The 25844-nt window shown below is 42.2% G+C and overlaps 1 protein-coding gene across 2 annotated transcripts in view; it reads left to right on the top strand.

The window, feature by feature from the left end:
* Window positions 1-1691: 1691 nt before the first annotated feature.
* kiaa0513 (KIAA0513) overlaps window positions 1692-25844 on the top strand; it is a 38470-nt gene continuing 14317 nt past the window's right edge. The window contains exons 1-7 of one of the 2 annotated variants that reach the window (XM_083915983.1): window positions 1692-1753; window positions 19289-19878; window positions 21315-21414; window positions 21731-21804; window positions 22368-22438; window positions 25006-25213; window positions 25313-25353. In XM_083915983.1, coding sequence (XP_083772109.1) covers window positions 19475-19878; window positions 21315-21414; window positions 21731-21804; window positions 22368-22438; window positions 25006-25213; window positions 25313-25353 — 898 coding nt within the window. In that variant the 5' untranslated portion in view covers window positions 1692-1753; window positions 19289-19474. Of the gene's footprint in view, window positions 1754-2175; window positions 2245-19288; window positions 19879-21314; window positions 21415-21730; window positions 21805-22367; window positions 22439-25005; window positions 25214-25312; window positions 25354-25844 lie in introns of those variants that run through there. The other variant, XM_083915984.1, reaches the window with a different exon arrangement.

Genomic DNA, 25844 nt, shown 5'->3' with positions numbered 1-25844 from the left:
AATTTACTTTACTAACATTAGCTAACTCTCTCCTCTTTATTCATTTATTTTAATCTGAACTTTTGACTTTACTTTACTAACGTTAGCTTACTCTCTCCTCTTTAGTCATTTAGTTTAATCTGAACTTTTGACTTTAGTTTACTGACATTAGCTAACTCCCTCCTCTTTAGTCATTTAGTTTAATCTGAAAAACAAACTAACTAATACACACACGGAAAGTCTCCCATAACCCCCCCCCCCCCCCACACACACACACACACACGGAGAGTCTCCCATAACCCCCGCCCACACACACACACACACAGACACACGCACACACACGCACACACACCCCTACTCAAACAGCCCTGAAGAAACAACACAGTCTACCTCCTCCTACCTCAAAGTACCTTAACACAACTGCACCTTTGAATTTACAGTTTTTGCTTTTCTGTTGTCATCCTTTTTATTTCTCATGTCCTTATTTAAAAATGTCATTGGCACTGTTTTTACATTAACATTGTCTTCTTTTATCTGGTGGTGCACGGTGGGTCTGTGGGGGCGCCCTCAGTTTCATTGTACCTTGTGCAATGACAGTAAAGGCTATCTTATATTTGGTTTCCCGACAGATAAACAGTGTAGCCTACATTAGGCCTTCATTTAGGAAACTGCTAACTCATCTAACCTTACTTCCTCTCTAATAATAGCCTTATATAATGTTGAATTCATAATTCTCCTTTTCCAAATATTAAATATTTTATGACAAATATGCTATCCAAGGAGTGCATGAAATTTTGTGAGTGGAGGGCATTCATAATAATAATAATGATTAAAAGTTAATGAACCGATCTCAAAATACAATTAGCTGTTACTCTAGGTCCAAATGTAGCCATCATACTTTTATTGTGAGAAAAAGGCTGATCTACAATCTTAAATTATAACGACATAACATAAGTGAACTTGGGAAAAAGACTACTTAAATACACAATCAAATAAAAAGGCAGAACATTTAAGAAATAAATAAAGCAGAAACAGATGCATACAAAGAAATGAATATATTATACAAATATTATTACATTTTCCTAAAAAAGATTTTGTAATATTTTTTAGCGGTATAAATACATCTCTTATTATTAATAATTTCGATAGACTCAAAATAATTTTGAAATTCATGTTTGAAGGGGTTAAAGTTTGTCCGAGATTTGGATAATTTAGTTTTATGGATATGACATTTCCTTGTAGAATTAGTAAGTTGACAATCCACTGTATTGTTTTTTGTTTTCATAGCAGGTAATGACTTCTTTTGCTTCCACTTTAATGAAATGATTGGACTGAATGTAAAAAAAAAAGTTCTCTTTTTTCCAGAATTCCGAAGTTACAATGTCCCTCCCATAATAAAGGCATAATAGTTTCTTCTTCCATCTTACTCTTCTTCCATCAATTCACATGTGTAGTCCACCTTGAAACAGATGTATCAGTTGGGTAAATACTGTGCATGATTTGATAATGTCATTCTAATGTATTGGGGATAATAAATGTATACGGTAGAGGCCAAACGTGTCGTCCGGGTCGGGACATATCCGGTGATACTCATGCTGCATGAACGGCGCCACGGCTCATTGGCTGTGCTGCTTGTCGACGTCAGTAGGTTCCCCCGCGTCGTGTTCGCCTATCTCTGCGCAGGCGCTCTTCTTCCTGAAAGCCACAGTCTACGACGCAACAACAACAGTAGTGAGGAGCAGCTCTCTTCTCCTGCCACCACGGGACACCTCATGTACGTACAGCTGTTACTTTCCTTACGTTGCCGTCGCATTACATATCACTGTACACATTGCACGTGTATTCTTTTACGACTCGTTGACGCCATTTTTTGCATAGCGTGTCTGTTTATGTGAATGGTACTGGGGTCACAGCGGATAGGGGATTCTCCTCTTCTCGTTTGATTTTGGCCTCTGACGTTGAACTGGAGCTGTTTGGATACGTGCTTGGCTGCTTCACTTGCGGGTACACCTCCGTGACTGACGTGGGGTATCCCTGTTCACTGGCTTAGCGTTCCAGGAAACGTCAGCGCTCTGCTGTTTATTCAGCACTGCTTCCTCTCTGAGCTGTCCGTCCTCCCGGTCCAAGGGAACTCACTGGTCAGCAGTCGTGGTCTGCACTGTGCACCTGTTTCTTTCACCTTTGAACTTTTCACATCTTTGTGAACCCACGACGGATGAGACAGATGAAACCGAACCTTATTCAGCGAGGCTGCAATATAAGGAGGTGGTGCTTATTGATATACACTGGAGATTAAAATTAGAGAACATGTATGAATACTTGATTTATTCTGAAATACTGTTGTTTTTTTTTTCCTAATTTGATAGAATATCCTCTGTGTCTATACCTCTGCTGTACTAGCATGTTTTTTTTTTTTAAATAACCAAGGCACTTCAACAAAAACCTTTATTTAGTGAAAAAAACAGTGATCTAAATGAGAGAACCCTTTCAGATCCTCCCAGTTATTGGTGTTAATCTGTACCTGGTGACAGTTGACTTCATTGTTGGACACACCCTGTTCATCTGCAGCTCTCCTGGTTACGTTGTAAGATGGCAGCTGCTCTAAGGAGACTGAAACCCTGAGACAGCAGGTTGTCCAGATGAAGGCCAAAGGGATGACCCTCTCAGCCATCAGAGAGAGGTTGGGCGTTCACAGTCTGTGATTTCAAGAAGATTCAAACTTTACAAGGACACAGATTCATTTAAGTCCCTCAAAAAGGCCGGTCGTCCACGTAAAACAAGTGCACCAGAGGACAGGATTATGAGAAGACTCTCAGTGGGGAATCAGTTCAACACTGCAGCTGGAGTTGCTCTCCAGTTCAGTGCTGAACATTTAAGAGTTTTTGGAGTGAAAGCCCACTCTGCAGTGACCAAACCTCTCATCAGCAGAAAGAATCAAAAGGCTAGACTTGCCTTTGCTGATGAGCATGTTGTGTGGACAGAGGAGAACTGGTCCAGAGTGACTTCAGTGATATATATATATATGCACAAGCACACATGCTCACACACACACACACACGCACACGCACACGTACACACTAACACTGGTCTCTACCAGAAGGGTGGTGCTGGAGCTTGTGGTCTTCATGTTCCAGACCATTTTGTTCAGGATTGGGTGGACATCTCTATGTGTTGGCTAATATCTGTCGTCTTTGATGACTAATATCACTCCATGCCTGAAGTTATGCACCTGATTTTATCCTATTAATAATTATTCCACATAAATTACAACACATTTTTATTTATTATTATAAGCAAAGTACCATTATAAACTAATAATAATTGGTTACACGGTGGTGTGGTGGTTAGCACTGTCGCCTCACAGCGAAAAGGTTCCAGGTTCGCATCCCGGCTTGGGCCTTTCTGTGTGGAGTTTGCTTGTTCTCCGGTTTCCTCCTCCCTGAAAACTTATAATAATAAAATAACAGAACAAGAAACTGGATTAAAACAATTACTACATCAACTCCTCACGCCATCAATAATTGCCCCTTTTTCCGCCTGGAACCTTGATAGTCCCTGGACAGACCCCTGAATTGGCTACGACCCCCGCTGATAGCATGTACACAAGCAGGAGCAGAGATAAGAGCCCTATGGACAATACAGGACAAGATGAGTGCATAATAACTAGAGCTAGCTGCACACACAGTAGAAAGATCTGTAAAAAGATGTAGAAAAGCATGTAGCCTGAAGCCATGATGGATTACAAATCTCCATACTACACTTAGACTACACTGTCTTGACACTGTTGGCCTAGAGATCTTTTAAGGAAAGGCCAACCTGACAGAACATTACTGGGGTTCAGGTTATTTGGTTTGTCAGATATAGCTTGTGTTTGGTGTTATCTGGAAGTGCACATGGAGGAGAACTTCCTCCTTGGTTTCATAGTATAGCATTTTTTCACCCTGGCTCTGTAGTGTTTGTGGCTTTTTTGAGCATGTTGTTGCACCATCTTCCACTAAGGTCTTTAAAGATGGAGAAATATTTTCTGGTAAGCGATTGCACAGGCCTTTTGTCTAGACTCTTAAAATTAAAGGATATTTGACATGCATGGTAATGGCATTTGTATTGAACAGTTTGAAAGTGTCTTCTTTGACCTCTCTTGGATGTTATTGAGTATGCTTCAGTGGAAAGTGAATTAAAACCATACCCTGGTAGTTTCATGTTTAGCACTCAAAAACAGCTAAACCATTTTGATGTTTTCACGGTAGCTGTGATGGAGTAGATGCATTGCTTTCATGTTTACTGACATGATGATGGGGTAAAGTGCTTCTGTTTTTCCATCTCCAGCGTGTCCTCAGGAAATAGATTTAGTGTGTTGGGTTGGGAGTGTTGCCTGTGGTGAAGAGTCCTCTCAACTGTTCCATTGACTGGCCTCTGCTGAGATTCTACACCTAACTTATCTTTCATCAGCCACTTCTGTTTGTCACATATCTATTGTAGCATGTGATGTGAGGTCGTGCAGTTCAGCTATCACACTTGGGCACTGTGTTTGTAAGAAGCCTGAAAGCCATGAAAGGGCAGCGAAACCCTACCCACCAGCTCCACTCAACCATCTGGATTCGCTCCATAGGAAAGGGATTTCAGGGGCCGCAAAAACTGGTCAGGCAAATCAGGACCGCTGGGCGGGGTTTTATAGATGTGACCTAAGGCTCTGAAGGCTTTTGGTGGTGGAAACCATGTCGGCTGTTCTGTTTGGCTTTTCCCTGCATCGCTCTCATCAACGTCACAGGTTGGTTTCTATGTGAGTGGTTGAAGTAGCACGTCAATAAAGATGACGGACAAGTGGTTTATCCAATCATATGCAAGGATTTTTGATAAGCCCCAGCCTCCTGAAATTGCTTCACAGTTGAGCGATACCAGATGGATGAGGGAAGCAAGGAGGAACGAAATTCATCAGGTGAGAGGTTAGCAAAACCCTGCTAGGCCTTGGAAATCACACCTGAGTTTAAGATTTTGGGTTTGTCCCAACCTCACTGGAGGGTCAACAGTTTTTGTGTTCACCATACATTTTATGGATCCTGATCTCAGGAGAACAGTGTAACCAGGGATCTCAGCTGGCCTGCAGAAGGGAGAAACAGATCACCTGATTATTTTCAGAGAACGAAAAACGATAACTTGTACGAGTTCCCTGTCTCTGCCCGCTAAAAAATCTTGTTCCCGTTTCAAAATTTTAAAAAAGAGTCCCATTTCCTCCCGGTCCTGGAAAAAATCTCAAAACTGACTCCCACTCCCGTTTATCTAATAACGTGTTCTGTTAGCCTAGCTCCCGGCTGGTGGAGCTAATGTGGGCTAATGTGGCTAATTCTGTAAACGTCACCCAGACGTACGTAGCTCAGGTTACTTGCCTTGGACATTGTCGAAGTGATGCCCCTATGTTCCCAGAGCTCAACATTAGGCCTTTCTCACAGCAGACGTTTTGACCCGTCCTAGTAGGAAAAGCACATATGCCACTAATAACAATTAACGACAATGTTCTGACTTTTCAAGTATCCCAGAAAGCTATGACAGTGTGATGGTGAGCCAGCATGAACAACACCGGGACCCTGAAATTGAAGAAGCTAAATGGAACTCAGCCATCATTTATGTTATGTTATGTTATTTATGCTATACCTGTGGTGAGCAGACACGTGACAATGTGGGACCCCGTCCGCCATATTGGAGTGCCAGGGCAACACTGCACCAGAGAGTGCTACAGTACGGAGGTGCGGTACAGTTGCACTCACACTGGTCAAACAAACTAGACTTTAGCCGTGAAACGTGCTTGGGTACGGTACGGATGGACAGTGTGACTGCGCCCTTAGAACCAGGGCCGAGCAGAGATATTTAGAATAAGGCAAAAGAAAAGCGTTCTCACAGGGACAAACTTACAACCAGGGCCGAGCAGAGATATTTAGAATAAGACAAAAGAAAAGGGTCCTCACAGGGACAAACTTACAACGAGGGCCAAGCAGAGATCTTTAGAATAAGATAAAAGAAAAGGGTCCTCACAGGGACAAACTTACAACCAGGGCTGAGCAGAGATATTTAGAATAAGACAAAGAAAAGGGTTCTCACAGGGACAAACTTACAACCAGGGCTGAGCAGAGATATTTAGAATAAGGCAAAAGAAAAGAGTCCTCACAGGGACAAACTTACAACCAGGGCCGAGCAGAGATATTTAGAATAAGACAAAACAAAAGGGTCCTCACAGGGACAAACGTACAACGAGGGCCAAGAAGAGATATTTAGAATAAGACAAAAGAAAAGGGTCCTCACAGGGACAAACTTACAACCAGGGCCGAGCAGAGATATTTAGAATAAGACAAAGAAAAGGGTTCTCACAGGGACAAACTTACAACCAGGTCCGAGCAGAGATATTTAGAATAAGGCAAAAGAAAAGGGTCCTCACAGGGACAAACTTACAACCAGGGCCGAGCAGAGATATTTAGAATAAGACTAAAGAAAAGGGTCCTCACAGGGACAAACTTACAACGAGCAGAGATATTTAAAATAAGACAAATGAAAAGGGTCCTCACAGGGACAAACTTACAACCAGGGCCGAGCAGAGATATTTAGAATAAGACAAAGAAAAGGGTTCTCAAAGGGACAAACTTACAACCAGGTCCGAGCAGAGATATTTAGAATAAGGCAAAAGAAAAGGGTCCTCACAGGGACAAACTTACAACCAGGGCCGAGCAGAGATATTTAGAATAAGACTAAAGAAAAGGGTCCTCACAGGGACAAACTTACAACCAGGGCCGAGCAGAGATATTTAGAATAAGACTAAAGAAAAGGGTCCTCACAGGGACAAACTTACAACCAGGGCCGAGCAGAGATATTTAGAATAAGACAAAGAAAAGGGTCCTCACAGGGACAAACTTACAACCAGGGCCGAGCAGAGATATTTAGAATAAGACAAAGAAAAGGGTCTTTACAGGGACAAACTTACAACGAGGGCCGAGCAGAGATATTTAGAATAAGACAAAAGAAAAGGGTCCTCACAGGGACAAACTTACAACCAGGGCCGAGCAGAGATATTTAGAATAAGACAAAGAAAAGGGTCCTCACAGGGACAAACTTACAACCAGGGCCGAGCAGAGATATTTAGAATAAGACAAAGAAAAGGGTCTTTACAGGGACAAACTTACAACCAGGGCCGAGCAGAGATATTTAGAATAAGACTAAAGAAAAGGGTCTTTACAGGGACAAACTTACAACCAGGGCCGAGCAGAGATATTTAGAATGAGGCAAAAGAAAAGGGTCCTCACAGGGACAAACTTACAAAAACTTTGCATGTACTCCTTTACATTTACTTTACATGTAAAGGAGCCAGAGGACCGGGCAAGACAAAGAATGCACTCTGCTTTTGTTTTTGTGACTGAACCATACCAGGAGACTAAACAACCTACCTTCTCAAATTACAAGGAAGCCAAAGGATTGTGGGTCAGGGAAGTCCCAAGTTGGGTATAAATTCCCACCTCCATCAGGCTGAGGTTGATTCAGGAATGCTTGAACACTTTTGATAACTAGTGGCCTGAGAAGGAGACTTGTAAAGCACCTTTTCCCCATGCTGGATTGTAATTCTATAATACTGTATCTGACATGGAGGAAAAGCTGATTTATTGCTTTGCATTTGCCACATATTGTTCATAAAGCCAGAGTTACAGAGATGGATGAAATGTGAAACACCAGTGTATTGAGGGTGACTCAAAACTGATATTTTTGCAGACAAATGTGCTGAATAACATTTCCTGGGGGTGGGTGAGGCTCAGGGGCACGTTGCATAACAGCTCTGGCTTCCATGTGTGAATCATGCCAAGTGCAGCATACACTGAAGACGAGAAACAGCACAGCTGATAGCAACAAGCAGAGCTCCTCTCCACCAAATCCCTCAAGCTTTACAGTATCTTTTCAGTATCCTCCATCATGATAGAAGCAGTGCTTTCTGTGCTCTGTGTTTGGGCAGGGGTGTGTGGTCTGTGTCTGTGTGTGTGTGTGTGTGTGTGTGTGTGTGTGTGTGTGTGTGTGTGTGTGTGTGTGTGTGTGTGTGTGTGTGTGTGTGTGTGTGTGTGTGTGTGTGTGTGTGTGTGTGTGTGTGTGTGTGTGTGTGTGTGTGTGTGTGTGTGTGTGTGTGTGTGTGTGTGTGTGTGTGTGTGTGTGTGTGTGTGTGTGTGTGTGTGTGTGTGTGTGTGTGTGTGTGTGTGTGTGTGTGTGTGTGTGTGCGTGCGTGCGTGCGCAGTTTGAATGACACAAAAGATGGACATAGCAGGTAGCAGACAGTTACCGATTGTGCAAAATTGTTTAAACATATCAGATGAGTTTGAGCTTTGAGTTTCCTGTCTTTGTGGTTTTCAAAGATTTCCACTTCCTGTTATCTGCATGAGATCATGGTTAACTGGAACTAAAAAGGAACTAGGCTAGTTAGCTTCAACTGTGATTTGAGATTTCATAAAAATAAGCAGACAACTTATAGGTTTAAAGCTGCAATGGGAATGATATAGAATGTCTTTAGAAAGTATTCAGACCCCATCAATTTTTGCACACTTTATTGTGTTGTAGATGTATCTTAAATTGATAAAATTGCTATTTTACCCATCTATCTGCACTCAATAACAGGACAAATAGGACAAAGTGTGAATGCAAAGTATTAAAATCAAAAACTGAAATCCCTCATTTACAGTACAGTACATTATTCAGTATATTCCTTTTCTGTGGCACTCCACTGTTTGCTTTAATTAGATTACAAGTAAAAGTAATTGCATCAGAGTTAACTAGCAGCTAATTTACCTCTGCTGTCCCTGAATTGAGTCCACCTGTGGCAAATTGAACTGAACAGACAAAGTTTAAAAAGACACACCTGTGTGACTTCTGGTTTGGCTGAGATGGAGTAGACTAGGGCTGCAACGATTTGTTGACGTCGTCGACAAAAATCGATAATAGAAATTGTCGACAATGAATTCCATTGTCGACAATCGTCGCTAGACGTGTTTTTCAAACAGAGTGAGGCATCTCACTTCATTACAATCTCTGCCGAGTCGCACATGCGCAATAGCGTCTCTGACGGGCGGTAACGCACACAGAAATGGCGGCGTCCAACACAGCAGCTGCGCGCACGAAAACTTCCAAAGTTTGGGAGCATTTTAGCCTGGATACGGCGGATAAAAAGATTACTTGCAAGGTTTGCAAAGCAGACCTTGCGTATCATGGCAGCACCTCGGTGATGCACGAACATTTAAAGAGAAAGCACGTCGGGCAGTTGAACGAAACGGAGTCCGAGTCTTCTCGGTAAGATTCAAGTTTTGATGTACATTGTACATTTTATAAGCGTATTTTCGCTTTAAAAGAGAGCTTTAACATTATGCCTGACTGTGCCTGACGAACGTTTTTTAAATTAAATGCATGCAGTCCGAAGAGGAGAGCCACCTTGGACCCCTTTCTGCAAAAGAAGCAGACATGCACCCCGCAACAGGCGACTTCCCTCACTGAGTCAGTGTTGCAGATGCTCATCTATGATATGAGGCCGCTCTCCATGGTTGAGGGTGCCGGGTTTCAACAGATGATTGCCCAGTTCAACCCAGAATACGTCCTGCCATCCAGAACCCATTTCACCCACTTGATGGAGCAGAAATACAGTAAAACGTTTCTGAAGGTAATTGTTTAAAACACACACACACGCTGGCCACACCCTCCAACTTATCGTCAACAGTGCCCTCAAAGAGCCCAGCATCAACAAAGCTACTGCTGCTGCAAGAAACTTAGTGGAGCACTTTAGGAGAAGTGAGCTGGCAAATTCAAAACTAAAGAAGAAGCAGCAGCAAATGAACACCGCAGAGCACAAGCTGATCCAGGATGTCGGTACGCGATGGAATAGTACTTATTACATGGTGGAGAGACTCCTGGAGCAGCGCTGGCCAGTCACTGCAACTCTCTCTGACCCTGAGGTAACACCAAGAGGCAAGCACTACTTTGACCTGAAACCAGAGCAGTGGGTGCTACTTGAAGAGCTGGTGCAAAGGTTGGGGCCTTTTGAATGTGCGACCGTTTTCCTCAGTGGACAGGAGTATGCTACTGCTTCATGTCTTCCACAGCTGGTCAAAGGGCTGCAACGGTCCATACACCAAACCCAGTTTGAGACGAGCTCAGGAAAAGCCTTTCGAGCCATTGCAGGAAAAGGAATAAGTGAGAGATGGGAGAATCTTAACACTGCGTCTGCAGAGAGAGACAACCCAGTTGTTCTTGCAGCTGCCATCGACCCAAGATGAAGTTTATCTCACCTGAAGATGGCACAAGGGTGCAAAGTACAGTTGAAGTTCTCGCCATAAAATAAGCAAAGGCCAAGACTGGGATACATGATGACCCTGAGCTACAGCAGAAGAGGAGGGGTCATGTCCCAGGGGGAAAGTCAGCGCTGGATAACATGCTTCAGTCTGACACTGACAGTCTGAGTGAGGAAGAGGAGGAAACCCTGGAGGACAAAACAATCCAAATGGCGAGGAGGGAAGTTCAGATGTTTTTCACAGAGGCACCAATAGCCAAAAACAATGACCCTCTCAGCTGGTGGAGAGAAAATGAGGGGCGTTTTCCCACACTGTCAAACCTAGCAAGATCTCTTCTGTGCATTCCTGCAACATCCACTCCGGCAGAGCGAATCTTCTCAACAGCAGGAAATATCTGCTCCCAGAAGAGAGCAAGCCTCACACGAGACCATGTGGATATGCTGACTTTTCTTAGTATGAATAAACTGAACGACATAGCCTGAGCCTCATGTTGATTTTAAACCTGGTCTGTCCACCATGACAGGTTTGTGTCCAGATTGTATCACACAGTCCATGTTTTCAACTTGAATTTGGACAACTCTGAATGCTTTTTCAGCTGTGTATCTACAAATGTCAGTTGTTAAAACCATTAGATTTCAGACTGTTGAGAATTGTAAAGTTATTTTACAACTGAATGCACTTCACAAAATGCACTTTATATTTTTTTTATTTATTGTTTTACTGCTGCTAATGTTCCCTTGGTTTACAGGAAAGAAATGTTTACTTGATTTTAATTTATTAATTATTTTTTATAAAACACATTTGCCTGTCCTTGGACAGAGGTTTATTTATTCATGGATTTATGGCCTATCAGCAGCAAAGTTGAATAAAAGATGCATTTTTCATTGAAGTACCCACCTTTCTTGTGTTTATTATCATTTGCCACATAGTTAAAGCAACCTCATGCTAAATTTAAGAAAAAATTAATAATTATCCGATTAGTCGACTAATCGTTTCAATAGTCGGTGAGTAGTCGACTATTAAAATAGTCGTTAGTTGCAGCCCTAGAGTAGACACGTTCTGAGTCTCGCTCCCACAACTTTTGATAATTTCACATTTCAAGACCCCGAAAGTCACGACAAATAGTGATATTGTCTTGTAAGACGGATACAACACCTGAATATATCCGCGTATGCGACCAGACAGACTGTAAAAGACCAGGGGGTGAAGGTTATCCCTCCCTGAGGCAGGTGGCGAGATTAGCATGGTGGCTATTGCTAACCTCTGGGCAGAGCACCACATAGCCCTCTTTGTCGATCTTAAAGCCTCCATTTCAACGCTCAAAGCAACGCTGGACCACGTCCGCGCCACAGTGTCCAACCACGCTCAGAAGATAGGCTCGCTTGAGGTTAATGCTAATCAAGACGAGCGTCTGCTATCACTGGAGGCCTCCTGTGCCATGCTAACAGAGAGCAAGAGCTAAACTGCTGGCTAAAGTCAGCGACCCTGAGTCGGAGCAATAATCCCCGAGTGATTGGCCTACCTGAAACAGTGGAGGGGCCGCAGCCGACAGCCCTCTTTGCGGAGCTGCTCATGAAGGTTTTTGGCAAAGGCTGCCTGGAATCACCTCCGTAATGTGACAGGGCTCACCGCGCGCTATCCGAGACGCTGAAGCCAGGGCAGAGACCACAGCCAGTCATTATCAGGCCGACAGATACCAGGTGAAGGAGAAAATCATATGTGAAGACCGCGCCAAGAGAGGAAAGCTGCTGTACAGAGGCTCCCCCATTGCCATCTACAAGGAGTACGCACCGGATGTGGTGGAGCAGTGCCAGATGTACCAAGAGGTGATGTCGGAACTTTATAACCTGGGCTTCAGAACCGCGCTGCTGTTCCCTGCCAGGCTTGTCACCGTGATGAAGGACGGAGGGAGGAAGAGGCTCTTTTCGGTCACTGACGCGATAGCCTTCATAATTTTCTCCCACACGGAAGAGACTTGATGACCGCGGTAGGCTGATGATTTCATCACAGACGAGCCACTGTCATGTTATCTGAATAACTGTGAGTTGATGTGTTGCTAACTGTATAGCTGTGCTTTAACCAGCCCTGGACTGGCTGGCGTTTATTTTTAGACTGCAGCAATAATAGTTAATAGTCTATACTTCTTTACGGACTGATGATACTGACACAGACTTTTCTGATGTTTTTTTGAATTCCTGTTTTTTCATCCTTTTTCTGTGCTCGCTCACACTATTATGTGAATTCATATTAATCGGCCTTCGTGTCAAGTATTGGAAGCTCGTCCACATGTGGATTTCAGTTTGGAATTGCATATTTTCTACACAGCTTTGTAGCTTTGTATTGGGATATGTGAAATTTTACAATGTCTAAGGTTAGAGAAGTCAAGGTTTTCCCAGGGGGGATCTTTGACAGCATTCCACAAAACTTGAGACCCACTGCTGGCTCTTATTATCAATAGTCTTACTGTTAGTCCTGATGATGCTGAGGACACTTCCTAGTGCTTGGAAGCAGAACCCCCCCCCCCCCCCCTTTTTATTTTTGATTTTTCCTTTTCTTCTTCCTGAATTACCTTATTTATTTTTTCTATTAGCTATAGATTTCACTCTTTTTGGTTTCATTGTACCTTATTTATCTACTTATGTTATAGGTCATTCATTATTTAGTTGGTTATTATGACCATGTCTGACATGGGTTGTTGTAGATAGTGGGATTTATGTTTTTTTTTTGTTTTTTTTGACCCAGTTTCTTCACCTTAAGGCAGATGCATTGACACACTGTACAACTGTTGTACTTTTTCTTCTTTCAATTAAAAAAATGTGGGAAAAAAAGACACATCTGTGTATGTAAGTTCCCACAATTCACACTGCACATCAGGACAAAAAACAATTCATGAAGTCCAAGGAACTCTCTGTAGAGTAAAGCTTTGAGTATTCCCAGGAGCACATTTTACAATCATTGTGAAATGTAATAAGGTTGGAACTACAAAGACTCTTCCTAGCATTGGCTGTCCAATCAAACCAAGTAACCGGGCCAGAAGATTCTTGGTCAGGGAGGTGAACAAGAAACCAACTGTCACTCTAAGAGAGCTGCAGCAGTCTCTGCAGAGATAGGAGATGGTTGATGCTAGCATAGATGCTCTGGAAGTACAGGCAAAGGCATCACCTGTCTCTTGTTGATTGGTTGGTTAGGTTTAGGCATGAGGAGCGAGATTGTTTTAGGTTAAGTTAAAAATATCAGGGTATATCAGGCAGAGTAGGGCGGGTCATGCTTTCGCCAATACATCTGGACCATCCATTCTACCATCAACCATAGGAGAACCTGCCAGAAGGATGATCATCTCAGCAATGCTCCATCAATCAGGCCTTTATGGTAGAGTGGCTACTGTTTGGTGTTGAAAAATGGCATTTGTTTTTATTAAAGATAATTGTTCTGGCCTTTCATGCCTTTATTTAGATAGAACAGCTGGAGGTTGACAGGAAATCGGAGAGAGAGGGGGCCAAGACAATGCTGGAGTGGCTTCAGGACAAGTCTCTGACTGTCCTTAAGTTTCCCTGCCAAACCCCAGACTTAAGCCCCATAGAACATCTGTGGAGAGACCTGAAGATGGCAGTTCACAGGCGCTTTCTTTCCAATCTGACGGAGCTTGAGAGGACACAAAAATCTATTCTATGAAGAAGTTTTTTCTTCATGTCAGACCCCAAAACCTGTTCTGCTCAGCAAGGATTCTTAAGAGCGGAATGTCTGGACTGATCTGCAACAACAGGAAACCTCACATTACCCACACACTAAGTAAAGAGTATATTTTCTTAATTTCTATTTTATTTTTTTCAAATTCAGATACAAGTAACGAAACTAAGATAATTTAACGTAGCATAAAGCCCTTAAGGCTGTTATACCTCTGGAGGCATTATGTCATCGGGGTTTTGTCTGTCCCATTCTTGTCAGGAATCCCTGGAGGGATTTTCTTCAAATGTGGCGCAAATGGCCACTTGAACTGATAAGATGAATGATTGATTAAGTGATGATATTTTCTATCCAAACGCTTCACTGTGACATCATAACGTTTCATTACTCAGGAACAGAAGGGGAGACAATTGGTCAGATACTGAACTGGTGAAACTGATGTTGAAACTGTGCTGATTCCTGAATGAAAAAAAGAGAGCGTTCAGAGGTGGCATCCATGATGAGGTGAGCAGAGTGAGAGGGGTACTCAAACTTAAAATCAGGGAGGCTAAAGACAATTACAGGTGAAAGCTGGAGAATAAACTCCAGCGAAAACAACATGAGGGATGTGTGGAGTGGTATGTGAACCATCACTGGGTTACAGAAGACTGGTAGCACAGGGTTGGAGGACTGTGTGAAACAGGCCAATTTAACTTATTTTTGAATAGGTTTGACACTGCGGCCCATCCCCCACACGACTCTGCTTCTGGCGGCCCCTCAACTACTGCCACTTTACCTCCCCCTACTCCTCCTCCTTACAGACCCCTTGACCACCTCGATTCACACCTACCTAGCCCCCCCCCCCCCCACTCTACATCATGTCCTCCACAGCCTGATGACCTCAGCCCTCCCCAACATGTTCAGTGTCCTTCACGCCTGACCTGGTGAGAAGAGCCACTGAGCCACAGCTGACAAGACTCCACCATGGCAAAGCTGCAGGCCCCAATGGCGTATTTCCCTGGGTGCTTAAAGCCTGGGCCCCCCAGCTGTGTGGAGTACTGAGTCAAGTCTTGCTTGCACCTCCAGAGGGGTCCCTGTGCTGTGGAAGACGTCCTGCCTTCTGCCTGTGCCGAAGACGCCGCATCAAGGTGGCCCTCAGTACTACAGACTGGTGGCCCTGATGTCCCACATCATGAAGACCATGGCGAGACTCGTCCTGGAGCAGCTAAGGCCTATGGTCAGGCCCTTCTCTGATCCACTACAGTGTGCTTACCAGCCCTGCCTGGCAGTTGAGGACTGCATCACCTACCTGCTGAACAAAGTCTACAGTCATCTGGACAAGCCTGCGAGCACTGTGAGAGTAATGTTCTTTGACTTCTCGAGTGTATTCAACACCATCCTTCCAGCTCTACTGGGTGAGAAGATGTCTGCGGTGCAGGTGGAGGCCCCCATTGTGTCCTGGATTGTGGATTACCTGATGGGCAGACCACAGTATGTAAGCCTACAGAACTGTTTGTCTGACAGGTTGGTCAGCAACACTGGGGCCCCACAGGGGACCGTCCTCTCTCCCTTTCTCTTCACCCTCTTCACCTCAGACTTCAACTATTGCACTGAGTCCTGCCACCTTCAGAAGTTTTCTGATGACTCTGCAATAGTTGGCTGCATTGGAAAGGGGGATGAAAGTGGATACAGGACTGTTGTGGGCAACTTTGTCTCTTGGAGTGAGCAGAATCACCTGCAGCTCAACATGACTAAAACAAAGGAGTTCGTAGTGGATCTGAGGAGGGTGAAAACACCTGTGATGCCTGTCTCCATCCAGGGGGTCCCTGTGAACACTGTTGAGAAGTATGTGGGGTGAACTTTAACAAAAAGTTGAACCGAACTATAAATGCAGAGGCTGTCTACAAAAAGGGCTAAAGTTGACACTTCTTCCTGAGTAGGCTGAGGTCCTTTAACATCTGCCGGACGATGCTGAGGATGTTTTATGAGTCTGTTGTGGCCAGTGCGATCTTCTTCGCTGTCACATGCTGTGGAAGTGGTCTGAAGGTCGGAGACACCAACAGACTGAACAAAGTGATCAGGAGGGCCGGTGATGTTGTGGGGGAGGAGCTGGACACCCTGATGACCGTGGCAGAGAGGAGGATGCTGTCCAGGCTCCGGTCTATCCTGGACAGTGTCTCCCACCCTCTCTACAACACACTGGCCCAGCAGAGGAGCACCTTTAGCAGAAGACTCCTTGCACCCAGATGCACCACAGAGCCCCACAGGAAATCTTTCCTGCCTGTGGTCATTAAACCACATAACTACAAACTACTATACAACGCATCCCTAGGAGAGTCTGTCACCCCCTCTCTGTAATAAACTCAACCATAAACAATCTGTTCTTTACACATTTTTACGGTACTTTGCACGTTATTGCAGTACTTTTGATCTGTATATATTACTATTGTAAATTTGATATATATATATATATATATATATATATATATATATATATATATATGTGTATATATATGTGTATATGTACAGTACAGACCAAAAGTTTGGACACACCTTCTCATTCAATTAGTTTCCTTTTCTTTTCATAACTATTGACATTGTCGATTCACACTGAAGGCATCAAAACTATGAATTAACACATGTGGAAATGTGTACTTAACAAAAAATTGTAAAACAACTGAAAATACGCCTTATATTCTAGTTTCTTCAAAGTAGCCACCTTTAGCTCTGATCACTGCTTCACACACTCTGCATTCTCTTGATGAGCTTCAAGAGGTCGTCACCTGAAATGGTTTCCACTTCACAGGTGTGCCCTGTCAGGTTCAATAAGTGGGATTTCTTGCCTTATAAATGGGGTTGGGACCCTCAGTTGTGTTGTGCAGAAGTCAGGTGGATACACAGCTGATAGTCCCACTGAATAGACTGTTTGTATTATGGCAAGAAAAAAGCAGCTAAGTAAAGAAAAACGAGTGGCCATCATTACTTTGATACTGAAGATGTGTGTGAAGCATCAACGTCTCACCAACAAATACATTTAACAATACCTTTCAATCCAATTACTTCAAAGTACTACCTACGTGATCACAAACGCACATACTTCATGCCACCCGTGCAGTCTGTACGGTCTGTGTCTTGAAAGGGGAGGATCGTGGGTACTCATTGAACCCATTTTCATTCTGATATCTTGAAGCCAGAGGTCAAGGGACCCCTTTGAAAATGGACATGCCAGTTTTTCCCTTAGCAAAATTTACCCTAACTGTGGAGTGTTATTTATCCTCTCAGAGATGCCTTTGTAGGTCCCTGACTGAGGTGGTACCTGGGGGTGTATTTTGATTGGAAGCCATATTAAACCTACTGAAGTATTTCTTCTAACAGAGAGGCTCTTAAATACATGTCTTAAATGGCACTTAACTGCTGCTGTTAGGATCTAGGTAGGATGAAAGTATTGTATTACCTGCTGTATAATAAAGCAATAAGCCCAGCAAGGTGGTTGACAGTGATTTTACAAGCATTACACTGAGCATCAAACCAATAAACTTTATGCATACGCAGGCAGCACACACCAGTCGATAAAAACAACTGTTTCTGAAATGTAACCATACACCGGTTTCCAATGTATTATGCAGATGTAATTTTCTCAGATTTTCCTAATTAGTCGATGAAAATGACCAATCAATCAACCATTAGAGTATAATTCTAATTTTTCAGTGATAACAGAAAAAACTCAAAATGCACTGTTATGCACAATATAGTTTCAAAACATTTAATAGATTGTAAAGAACGAAAAATGGTAATTTGTTGTATTTGCAGCATTAGGAGGTCATATTTACTGAAATCCAGAACAGGCCAAGTTACATGTTAACATAGGACCCCTTCTTTGATATCACCTTCACAATTCTTGCATCCATTGAACTTGTGGGTTTTTGGAGGGTTTCTGCTTGAATTTATTTGCAGGATATCAGAATAGCCTCCCAGAGCTGCTGCTTTGATTTGAACTGCCTTCCACCCTCATATATCTTTTGCCTGAGGATGCTCCAATGGTTCTCAGTTGGGTTGAGGTCAGGGGATGATGGGGGCCTCACCATGAGTTTCTCTCCTTTTATGTCCATAGCAACCAATGACACAGAGGTATTCTTTGCAGCATTAGATGGTGCATTGTCAGGTATGATGATGATGATTTTGCTACAGAAGGAACAGTTCGTCTTTATACCACAGAAAAAAGTGGTCTGTCATAAACTCTACATACTTTGCCAAGGTCATTTTCACACCTTCATGGACTGTAAAGGGGCCAATTAGCTCTCTCCTCATGATTCCGGCCCAGGACATGACTCTGCCACCTCCTTGCTGATATCGCAGCCTTGTTGGGACATGGTGGCCATCCACCAACCATCCACTAGTCCATCCATCTGGACCATCCAGGGTTGCACAGCACTGATCAGTAAACAAGACTGTTTGAAACTTAGTTATGATGTATTTCTTAGCCCACTGCAACCGTCTATACTTGTGAGCATTGTTTAGGGGTGGCTGGATAGCAAGTTTATGCACAACTGCAAATCTCTGGAGGATCCTACACCTTGGGGTTTGTGGGACTCCAGAGGCAACAGTGGCTTCAAATACCTGTTTGATGTGTTTTTATGGCATTTTAGCAGCAATTTCTTTTCTGGTAGAAACCTCCCTCATTATGCCATTATCTGCACAAACCCATCTGTGCCTGGAATCAGCCACAAATCTTGTTACAGTACATTGATGATGCTTAAGTGTACATGACATATCTAATGTTTTCATACCTTTTCCAAGGTATTGCACTTTTCGACGCTTTTTAGCAGCAGAGATCCTTTTTCTTTCCCATATTGCTTGAAACCTGGGGCCTGCTTAATAATGTGGAACGTCCTTCTTAAGTAGTTTTTCTTTGATTGGCTTCACCTGGCAAACAAATTATCACAGGTGTCTGAGATTGATATCAATGATCGAAAGAGCTCTGAGACACAATACCATCCATGAGTTTAATCAAAAAACAAAAAAAAATCAATGTTTATGACAAATAAATCCAGTTTGTATTTATATGTGTATATGTATATAATAATTTGGATAGCGGTGTAAGCACCAGTGGCTTATGTTTAGCATCAGAATACAATCTTAATTATGTCTGTTCCGTCAGCAACAATGAAAATGCACAGGCCAATTCAATAAGAAACCAAGTTATATACTATGTACGCTCGAAAAAATCTGTACATCTGATGCCTGTAGTCTTACCTTTCACTGCCATTTGGGTCTATTAGGTTGCCTCTTCCATTTTTAACTAAACGTAAAAGATAAACACAATGCCAATTCTCTCCTTTCTCTGTTCACAGATGACAGACTTGATGTCGGCACCCTCAGGGGGTGGGAGGGTCTGCAAAATCCAAACCCCAATAACAACAGTTGAAACCTCCAACTAGCACCCACATCTGTGACCACCCTCATGCTCCTGCAGAGCACAGAGTAGCTCTTTCTAAACACACTGTTGCATTGCCAAAAGGAAGAGAATTATTTCCAACATGGAGGGAGTAGCAGTGGACAACCTAATAGACTTTGACCTACCATCACAGGCCACAACTCTCAGTATAGATGGAGGCCAACACCAAGGTCATACAGACATTTTCTCCCCAGAGCAGGCGCCTTCCATAGATATTCACCAGCAGCCCTTACTGCCAGAGCCCATGGCACCAACCAAGCCCAGCTCTCACCACCACCAGCACCACCACCGACAAGAGCAAGGAGACAATTACAGCGATGCTACAGAGTCAGCAGACAGTGAGAACGACATGGACCAGCCCTCTCATATATGGGAGCTGAGGAGGTCGTCATCTTCGTCCACGTACAGTGGAGAGGACACTGACACTGAGACGGTGGAGAGGAGGCATTTCATGAAGGCTTATGTGGAAAAGGTCTTTCATGGAAAGTAAGGAAGAACTTTTTTTTTTTAAATATATGAATGTATGTGAATGTACTAGGAAGAAGAATTACACCAATTAAAATTATAATTATTCATAAACTTTAACCCCCAATAAAATGAAAACTATCCCAAAAACTGCAGTTTGCGCAATAGATCAGTTTCTCATTGACCCCCATGTTAAAAAGGCTGTTTTCCCAGCCTAATTAAACTTATTTAAGACTTGTTTACACTTGTTTACTGTATGTTTAGGTCGTATCTTTATGACAACACTGAGGAGGGTGAATTTTATTGTAACAGTCGGTCTGGTTGCTTACATTGACATATTTTGATGGTGAATTCGTCTAAAAAGACGAATATTACTATTGGTAGTGACTTTCAGGAACTTGAAATGTGAAATTATCAAAAGTTGCGGGAGCGAGACTCAACCCGTGTCTTCTCTATCTCAGTCAAACCGAAGTCCCCTGCTATAATTTAGCACATGCTAAGCTTGAGGTGTGTGCCTGTGATATTGTAACATTCGCAAGGGGAAGGGGGGGATCTGTGGTGTGTGCACGAACTGTGCCTGAGAGTCAGCTCTTTGCTGAGTGGACAGAAGGATACGGGCGAAACAAACAAACAGGCTCTAGGTGCAAGTAGAGGTGCGCTTTTTCCTAAAACCGGATGATTCATGTTGTTCTATTGGAGCATAGTGTCTATTTCAGTGAATATGATCAAACAAAAGTTGCCGACTGGGACTTTAAGTTACTGTTACTTTACACTTGTTGCATAGTAAACACACAGTCCTCACAATGACGGTTATTAACGAATATTTCTGTCCATTCGCTGTTGAATTACCGGTTTTCTGTGTCAATGATTCCTTTTTTTCAGAGTAGAAAGAAACATTGCGGTATTGATTTAACCAGGGATTTAACCAGACTTAAAACGATTGCAAGAACAACAACAGACGCCCATGCATGTTAGTATTTCACATATTGGGGAGCGGTCTGTGAGAGCCATGTGGACACAATCCCAGTCCACTTTTTCAGTATTTATTAAGTGGTAGGGGCAAAAGCCTCTTCTATTCTTTCTACCCACCTATTTTTGGCATCCTTGTTTGGACCAAACCTCTTCAAACAACATTTTGATCTCAACTACAAGCCTGTTAAATTTTATAATTGCATCTTGTACAGTTGTGACACTATCATGTTGACAGACAGACAGACAGACAGACAGACAGACAGAACACCTGGCAAAATACTTAAAACTTCTTCTGTAGTACTTCCTGCTATAGAAGGTGTCTCCAGGACCACATTTTTCATTGACATTTACACACAAACTCACAAATTGAACACAATACCAATGTTGCTGTGGCGCCTGGTAATAAAACAGCTGTGAAACAACTTGTCTTTTAACAGGGTCTGTAAATGAGTGCTGTAATGAGTGTTGGGCCCATGATTTTACAGGGGGGACTTTGACCAGGAAGAGAAGGCTCGTTTCGGAGAGCTGTGCAGTGGAGAGAATGGCAAAGGCAGGGAGTGGTTTGCCAAATACATCAGTGCACAGGTGAGAATGGGGAAATGATGAAATTCTAACTAGCCAGACGTCATACCTGACCTTTTAGGAAAAAATAACTGCAATATTCCAAATAAATTGGTCAAATAATTACAGGTTTTTGTTGGATCCCTACATACATACATTTAGTCACACATTGAATAAAAAAATGCCTACATTAATGCAAGAAATCTTACTGACATATTTTGGACAATAAGTCTTTTTATTTATAAAGTGTTTAATTTGTTTAACTTAGCAGATGGTTGGTGAGATCTTGTCTTTATACTAAGCAACAAGATTCTAACTCTTTGTCATACTGTGTTCACAGCGCTGCCACTCTAAATGTGTGGGCGAAGCCACTTTCTACAGACTGGTGCAGTCTTTTGCCGTTGTGCTGTTTGAGTGAGTTGAGTTTGATTTTAATGAGACCAGCATACTGTCATCATCTATGCTTACTTGACTGTAAAGGATAAGGCTGGTGATCATTTATATAGTTGTCATTGTCAGCCTTCCACATGAAAAGACAATAAATCTTCTAACACCAAACATTACTTTAACAGGAGGAAGTAGTAAATGTTATGTAACTATTTTCAATAGCGGTTTAATCCACATTTGGTGCTCTAGATTGTATTTTTGGAAGCAGAAGGGTGTGTATGAGATTGAGTTAAAATAACTACCGTGTGTGTGTTCATGGTAATGAAGGAATACGTTTGTGTAACAGTGTGGCTCACTCGTGTTTTTAATAACAATGGTGCTTTATGGCACAGGGGAAGAAGATGCACCAGGTTTTGGATACACAAACAGCACGTATTAGTAGGATCAACTCATTGTGGGTTGTCTCTTTTCATGGGATTTGTTCACAATAACTAAAATATATCACCTACTCAACCTTTCTGTGAAAATGACATCAAGTGTTGCAGTGAGGTCATGACAGGATCATCTCTAAAACAAGGGTGTGTTTACAGATGTTACCAGATGGATGACTACAGCCCAGCCAAAAACCTCATGACTATGTGCTTCACATACTATTACAGTGGTAAGATCTAATCCAATATCTCTCTCAGTGACTTTCCTTTCCAAAGAGTTGCTGCCATTTTAACATATACACAGCATAGTTTTGAGGCTTCCATTGGACGCATTTAAAGGGCAATCAGAGCTCTTAGTTGCAAAAGAAAAGATTTACACAGCAAAGGAGAACATGTTTAGGTAAATATCACTCCTATGTGCTAATTCAGAGTGTAACCACCAAATGCTGGCCCTGTGGCTTCTCTTGCAGCAACACCACAAATACTGTACATATGCAATGACTTTGTGGAGGAACATGAGAGTAGTGTTTGTATAAGCAGGAAGCTTTGAGTGCTTAGTGGCAGTACATTGCGTCAACATCTGTCTGCAGTCAGGTCTGCTGTATATATATTTTACACTAAAAAGTAAGTCTGCCCTATAGTCAACTTTGCACGGTGGTGTATGGCTACAAAATGTCTCCTTGCAAACCTGAAGTAAAGGAGAAGTAACTGGGCATGTTTACAGTTCTTTGTCATGCAAGACTACAAAACACTAAATGATCCATCTGATGCTGATGAACTTATTATTGTTTAGTGTTGGGCGATATGTTAAATTTTCTTACCGGCAGGCGTCAGCCCAGCAACTGAGTTTTCTCATTTTACACTTTGAGTCTATTTTTGTGCCCTCAACTGAAGCACAATCTAGAACCCCAATTCACATGAAGTTGGGACGTTGTGTAAAACGTAAATAAAAACAGAATACAATAATTTGCAAATCCTTTTCAACTTATATTCAAGTGAATTCACTACAAAGACAAGATATTTAATGTTCAAACTGATAAACTTTATTGTTTTCTTTGTTTTTTTCAAATATTCACTCATTTTGAATATGATGTCTGAAACACGTTCCTAGAAATCTGGGACAGGGGCGGGTTTACCACTGTGTTACACCACCTTTCCTTTTAACAACACTCAGTAAGTGTTTGGGAACTGAGGACACTAATTGTTGAAGCTTTGGAGGTGGAATTTCTTTCCCATTCTTGCTTGTTGTAAATGTAGTGATGAACTGTGTTAACTGACAATGGTTTTCTGAAGTGTTCCTGAGCCCACGTGGTAACATCCTTTACAGAAAGATCTCAGTTTTGAATGCAGTACCGTCTGAAGGATCAAAGGTCACAGTCATTCAATATTGGTCTTCATTCTTGTCACTTACGTGCAGAGATTTCTCCAGATTCTCTGAATCTTTTGATGATATTATGGACTGTAGATGATGAAATCCATCAATTCTTTGCAGTTGTATGCTGAGAAACGTTCTCAAACTGTAACTATTCTTAAACTGTTGGACTATTTGCTCACACAGGTGTTCACAGAGTGGTGAACCTCGCCCCATCCTTGCTTGTAAATGACTGAGCCTTTCAGAGATGCTCCTTTTCTACCCAATCATGTTCCACCTGTTTCCAGTTAATCTGTTCACCTGTGGAATTTGGAGCATTCCTCAACTTTTCCAGTCTTTTGTTTCCCCTGTCCCAGATTTTTAGGAACGTGTTTCAGGCATCAAATTCAAAATGAGTGAATATTTACAAAAAAACAATGAATATTATCAGTTTGAACATTAAATATCTTGTCTTTGTAGTGTATTCAATTGAATATAGGTTGAAAAGGATTTGCAAATCATTGTATTCTGTTTTTATTTATGTTCCCAACTCCATTGGAACATAAATATCCAGCTGTTTTAAGCCATTTCTATGTGGATTGATCAGCACACAGTGTGAGATCTATGTCACCATAGGCAGATTCATTCATTACGGTGGGCAGGGAAATGAAATCAATAAAATCGATACGTAAACACTCTGGATTTCTTCTGATAAATCAAAACTATTTTGGTTCAGTAAATGTTTCCTGTCATGATGACACAATGCTCATGTCTCGCTTCTCGTGAGAATTAATAAACAAAATACACTCACAAGCTGTAACGATGTAGCCTGCTTACATTTGTACATTCCCACACTTATTTTCCTTATTAAACAGAAAAATACAACTGTGCACATTTTGAATTCATGGTTCTCTCTTTTACCAAACTAAGACCAGAGCATTATTACCTTGTTAACTCTAAGCAGCAGCTCGTTATTTCCAGACTAAATTAGCTGAATAAAATAAGCATTGCCCCAAAAAATTGTCCTAAAAACAACCATCAATGTGTTTGGCAACGTCAATAGATGATAATTCATCCAATTGCCCAACCCTAGTTTTGGTTTCATTTCCAGTTCACTATGTTGCAGCTGGCTAAGATGAAGCTGATTGTTTCAACAGATTTCAGACAGGCACATTTTTTCTGTGTCTTATGGTGTCTCATAATGTGACCACCTGTAAAATTAACCTTGCTTCAAAGTCTCAACACCATGCAGCAGTTGGTAAATGTTGAAAGGAGATGTCTGTAAACTGTACAATTTGTACTCTGTGTAGTTTATCAGCCTGTCCAGTCTGTAATGCCTCAGACCACAACAAATTGATGTTTAAACACATTTGTCTTGTAGGGCTTTGAAATATGCATGCCATATACGCATAGATGTTATCATTTTGACTCTCTTCTCTTGTTCAGGGAAGTCCCAACCGTCTCCTTCAGAGCTGTTGGATCGTGGTGGTCCTGCAGCTGGTCTGGATTCGTATTTCAACAAGGCTAACTCCTGGCTGTCTGTGAAGAAGGATGCCGCTGAGCGCCTCCTCAAAAACACATCTAAGACAGACGTCAAAGGCTTCTTTGGAGGCCTAGAGAGCAAACTGAGGAGCTCAGTGACTCTAAAGTCTGAGTGAGCAAACACATCTCCTTCTTTAAATTATTTTCACTAACACAGTCATCTACAATTTCCTTTCCTTTCTGTTTTTCTTTACCTCACTCTCTTTTTTAGGGATGGGGAAAGCGCAGTTGAGACGAAGCCCAAATCTCCAGGTATGGTGCACCAACATCTGCAGTTATTACAGTGCTCCACTTCTGTGTTCGGTTTTCTACTGTGATTTAAGAGGAGAGAAGATTCCTGAACACTGTCCGTTTTAATAGAATTTAACAGAACAACGTTTTCTTTAGACTTTCATCAGATAACAGAGGATAAAAAGGGGGAGCATCCCAAACATATATAGAAAATCCCTCCTCAGGCGAGACCTGTCAGAGACAATGAACTTTCAGTCAATCAGTGGCAGAGCCTGTGTGCATATGCCTTAGCGAGGCACTTAACATCATCAGGAACCATATCAATATACATAATTACATAGAACAACATTGAATAATATAGCCAAAACCAAGATCCACACTCGCCTCATCAGAAAAACAATAATTATGTGATTAGGCTAAATATCAGGATAACATCAAAATGCTACTGTTTGTGCTACTTCATACAAATCTCTAAAATGGCAGTGTAATTAGATGAACATATACAGTCAAAT

This window comes from Echiichthys vipera (assembly GCF_963691815.1).
Source record: "Echiichthys vipera genome assembly, chromosome: 7".
Lineage (NCBI taxonomy): Eukaryota > Metazoa > Chordata > Actinopteri > Perciformes > Trachinidae > Echiichthys > Echiichthys vipera.
Note: the sequence above shows the minus strand (reverse complement) of the source record. Positions and strands in the feature narration are given on the sequence as shown.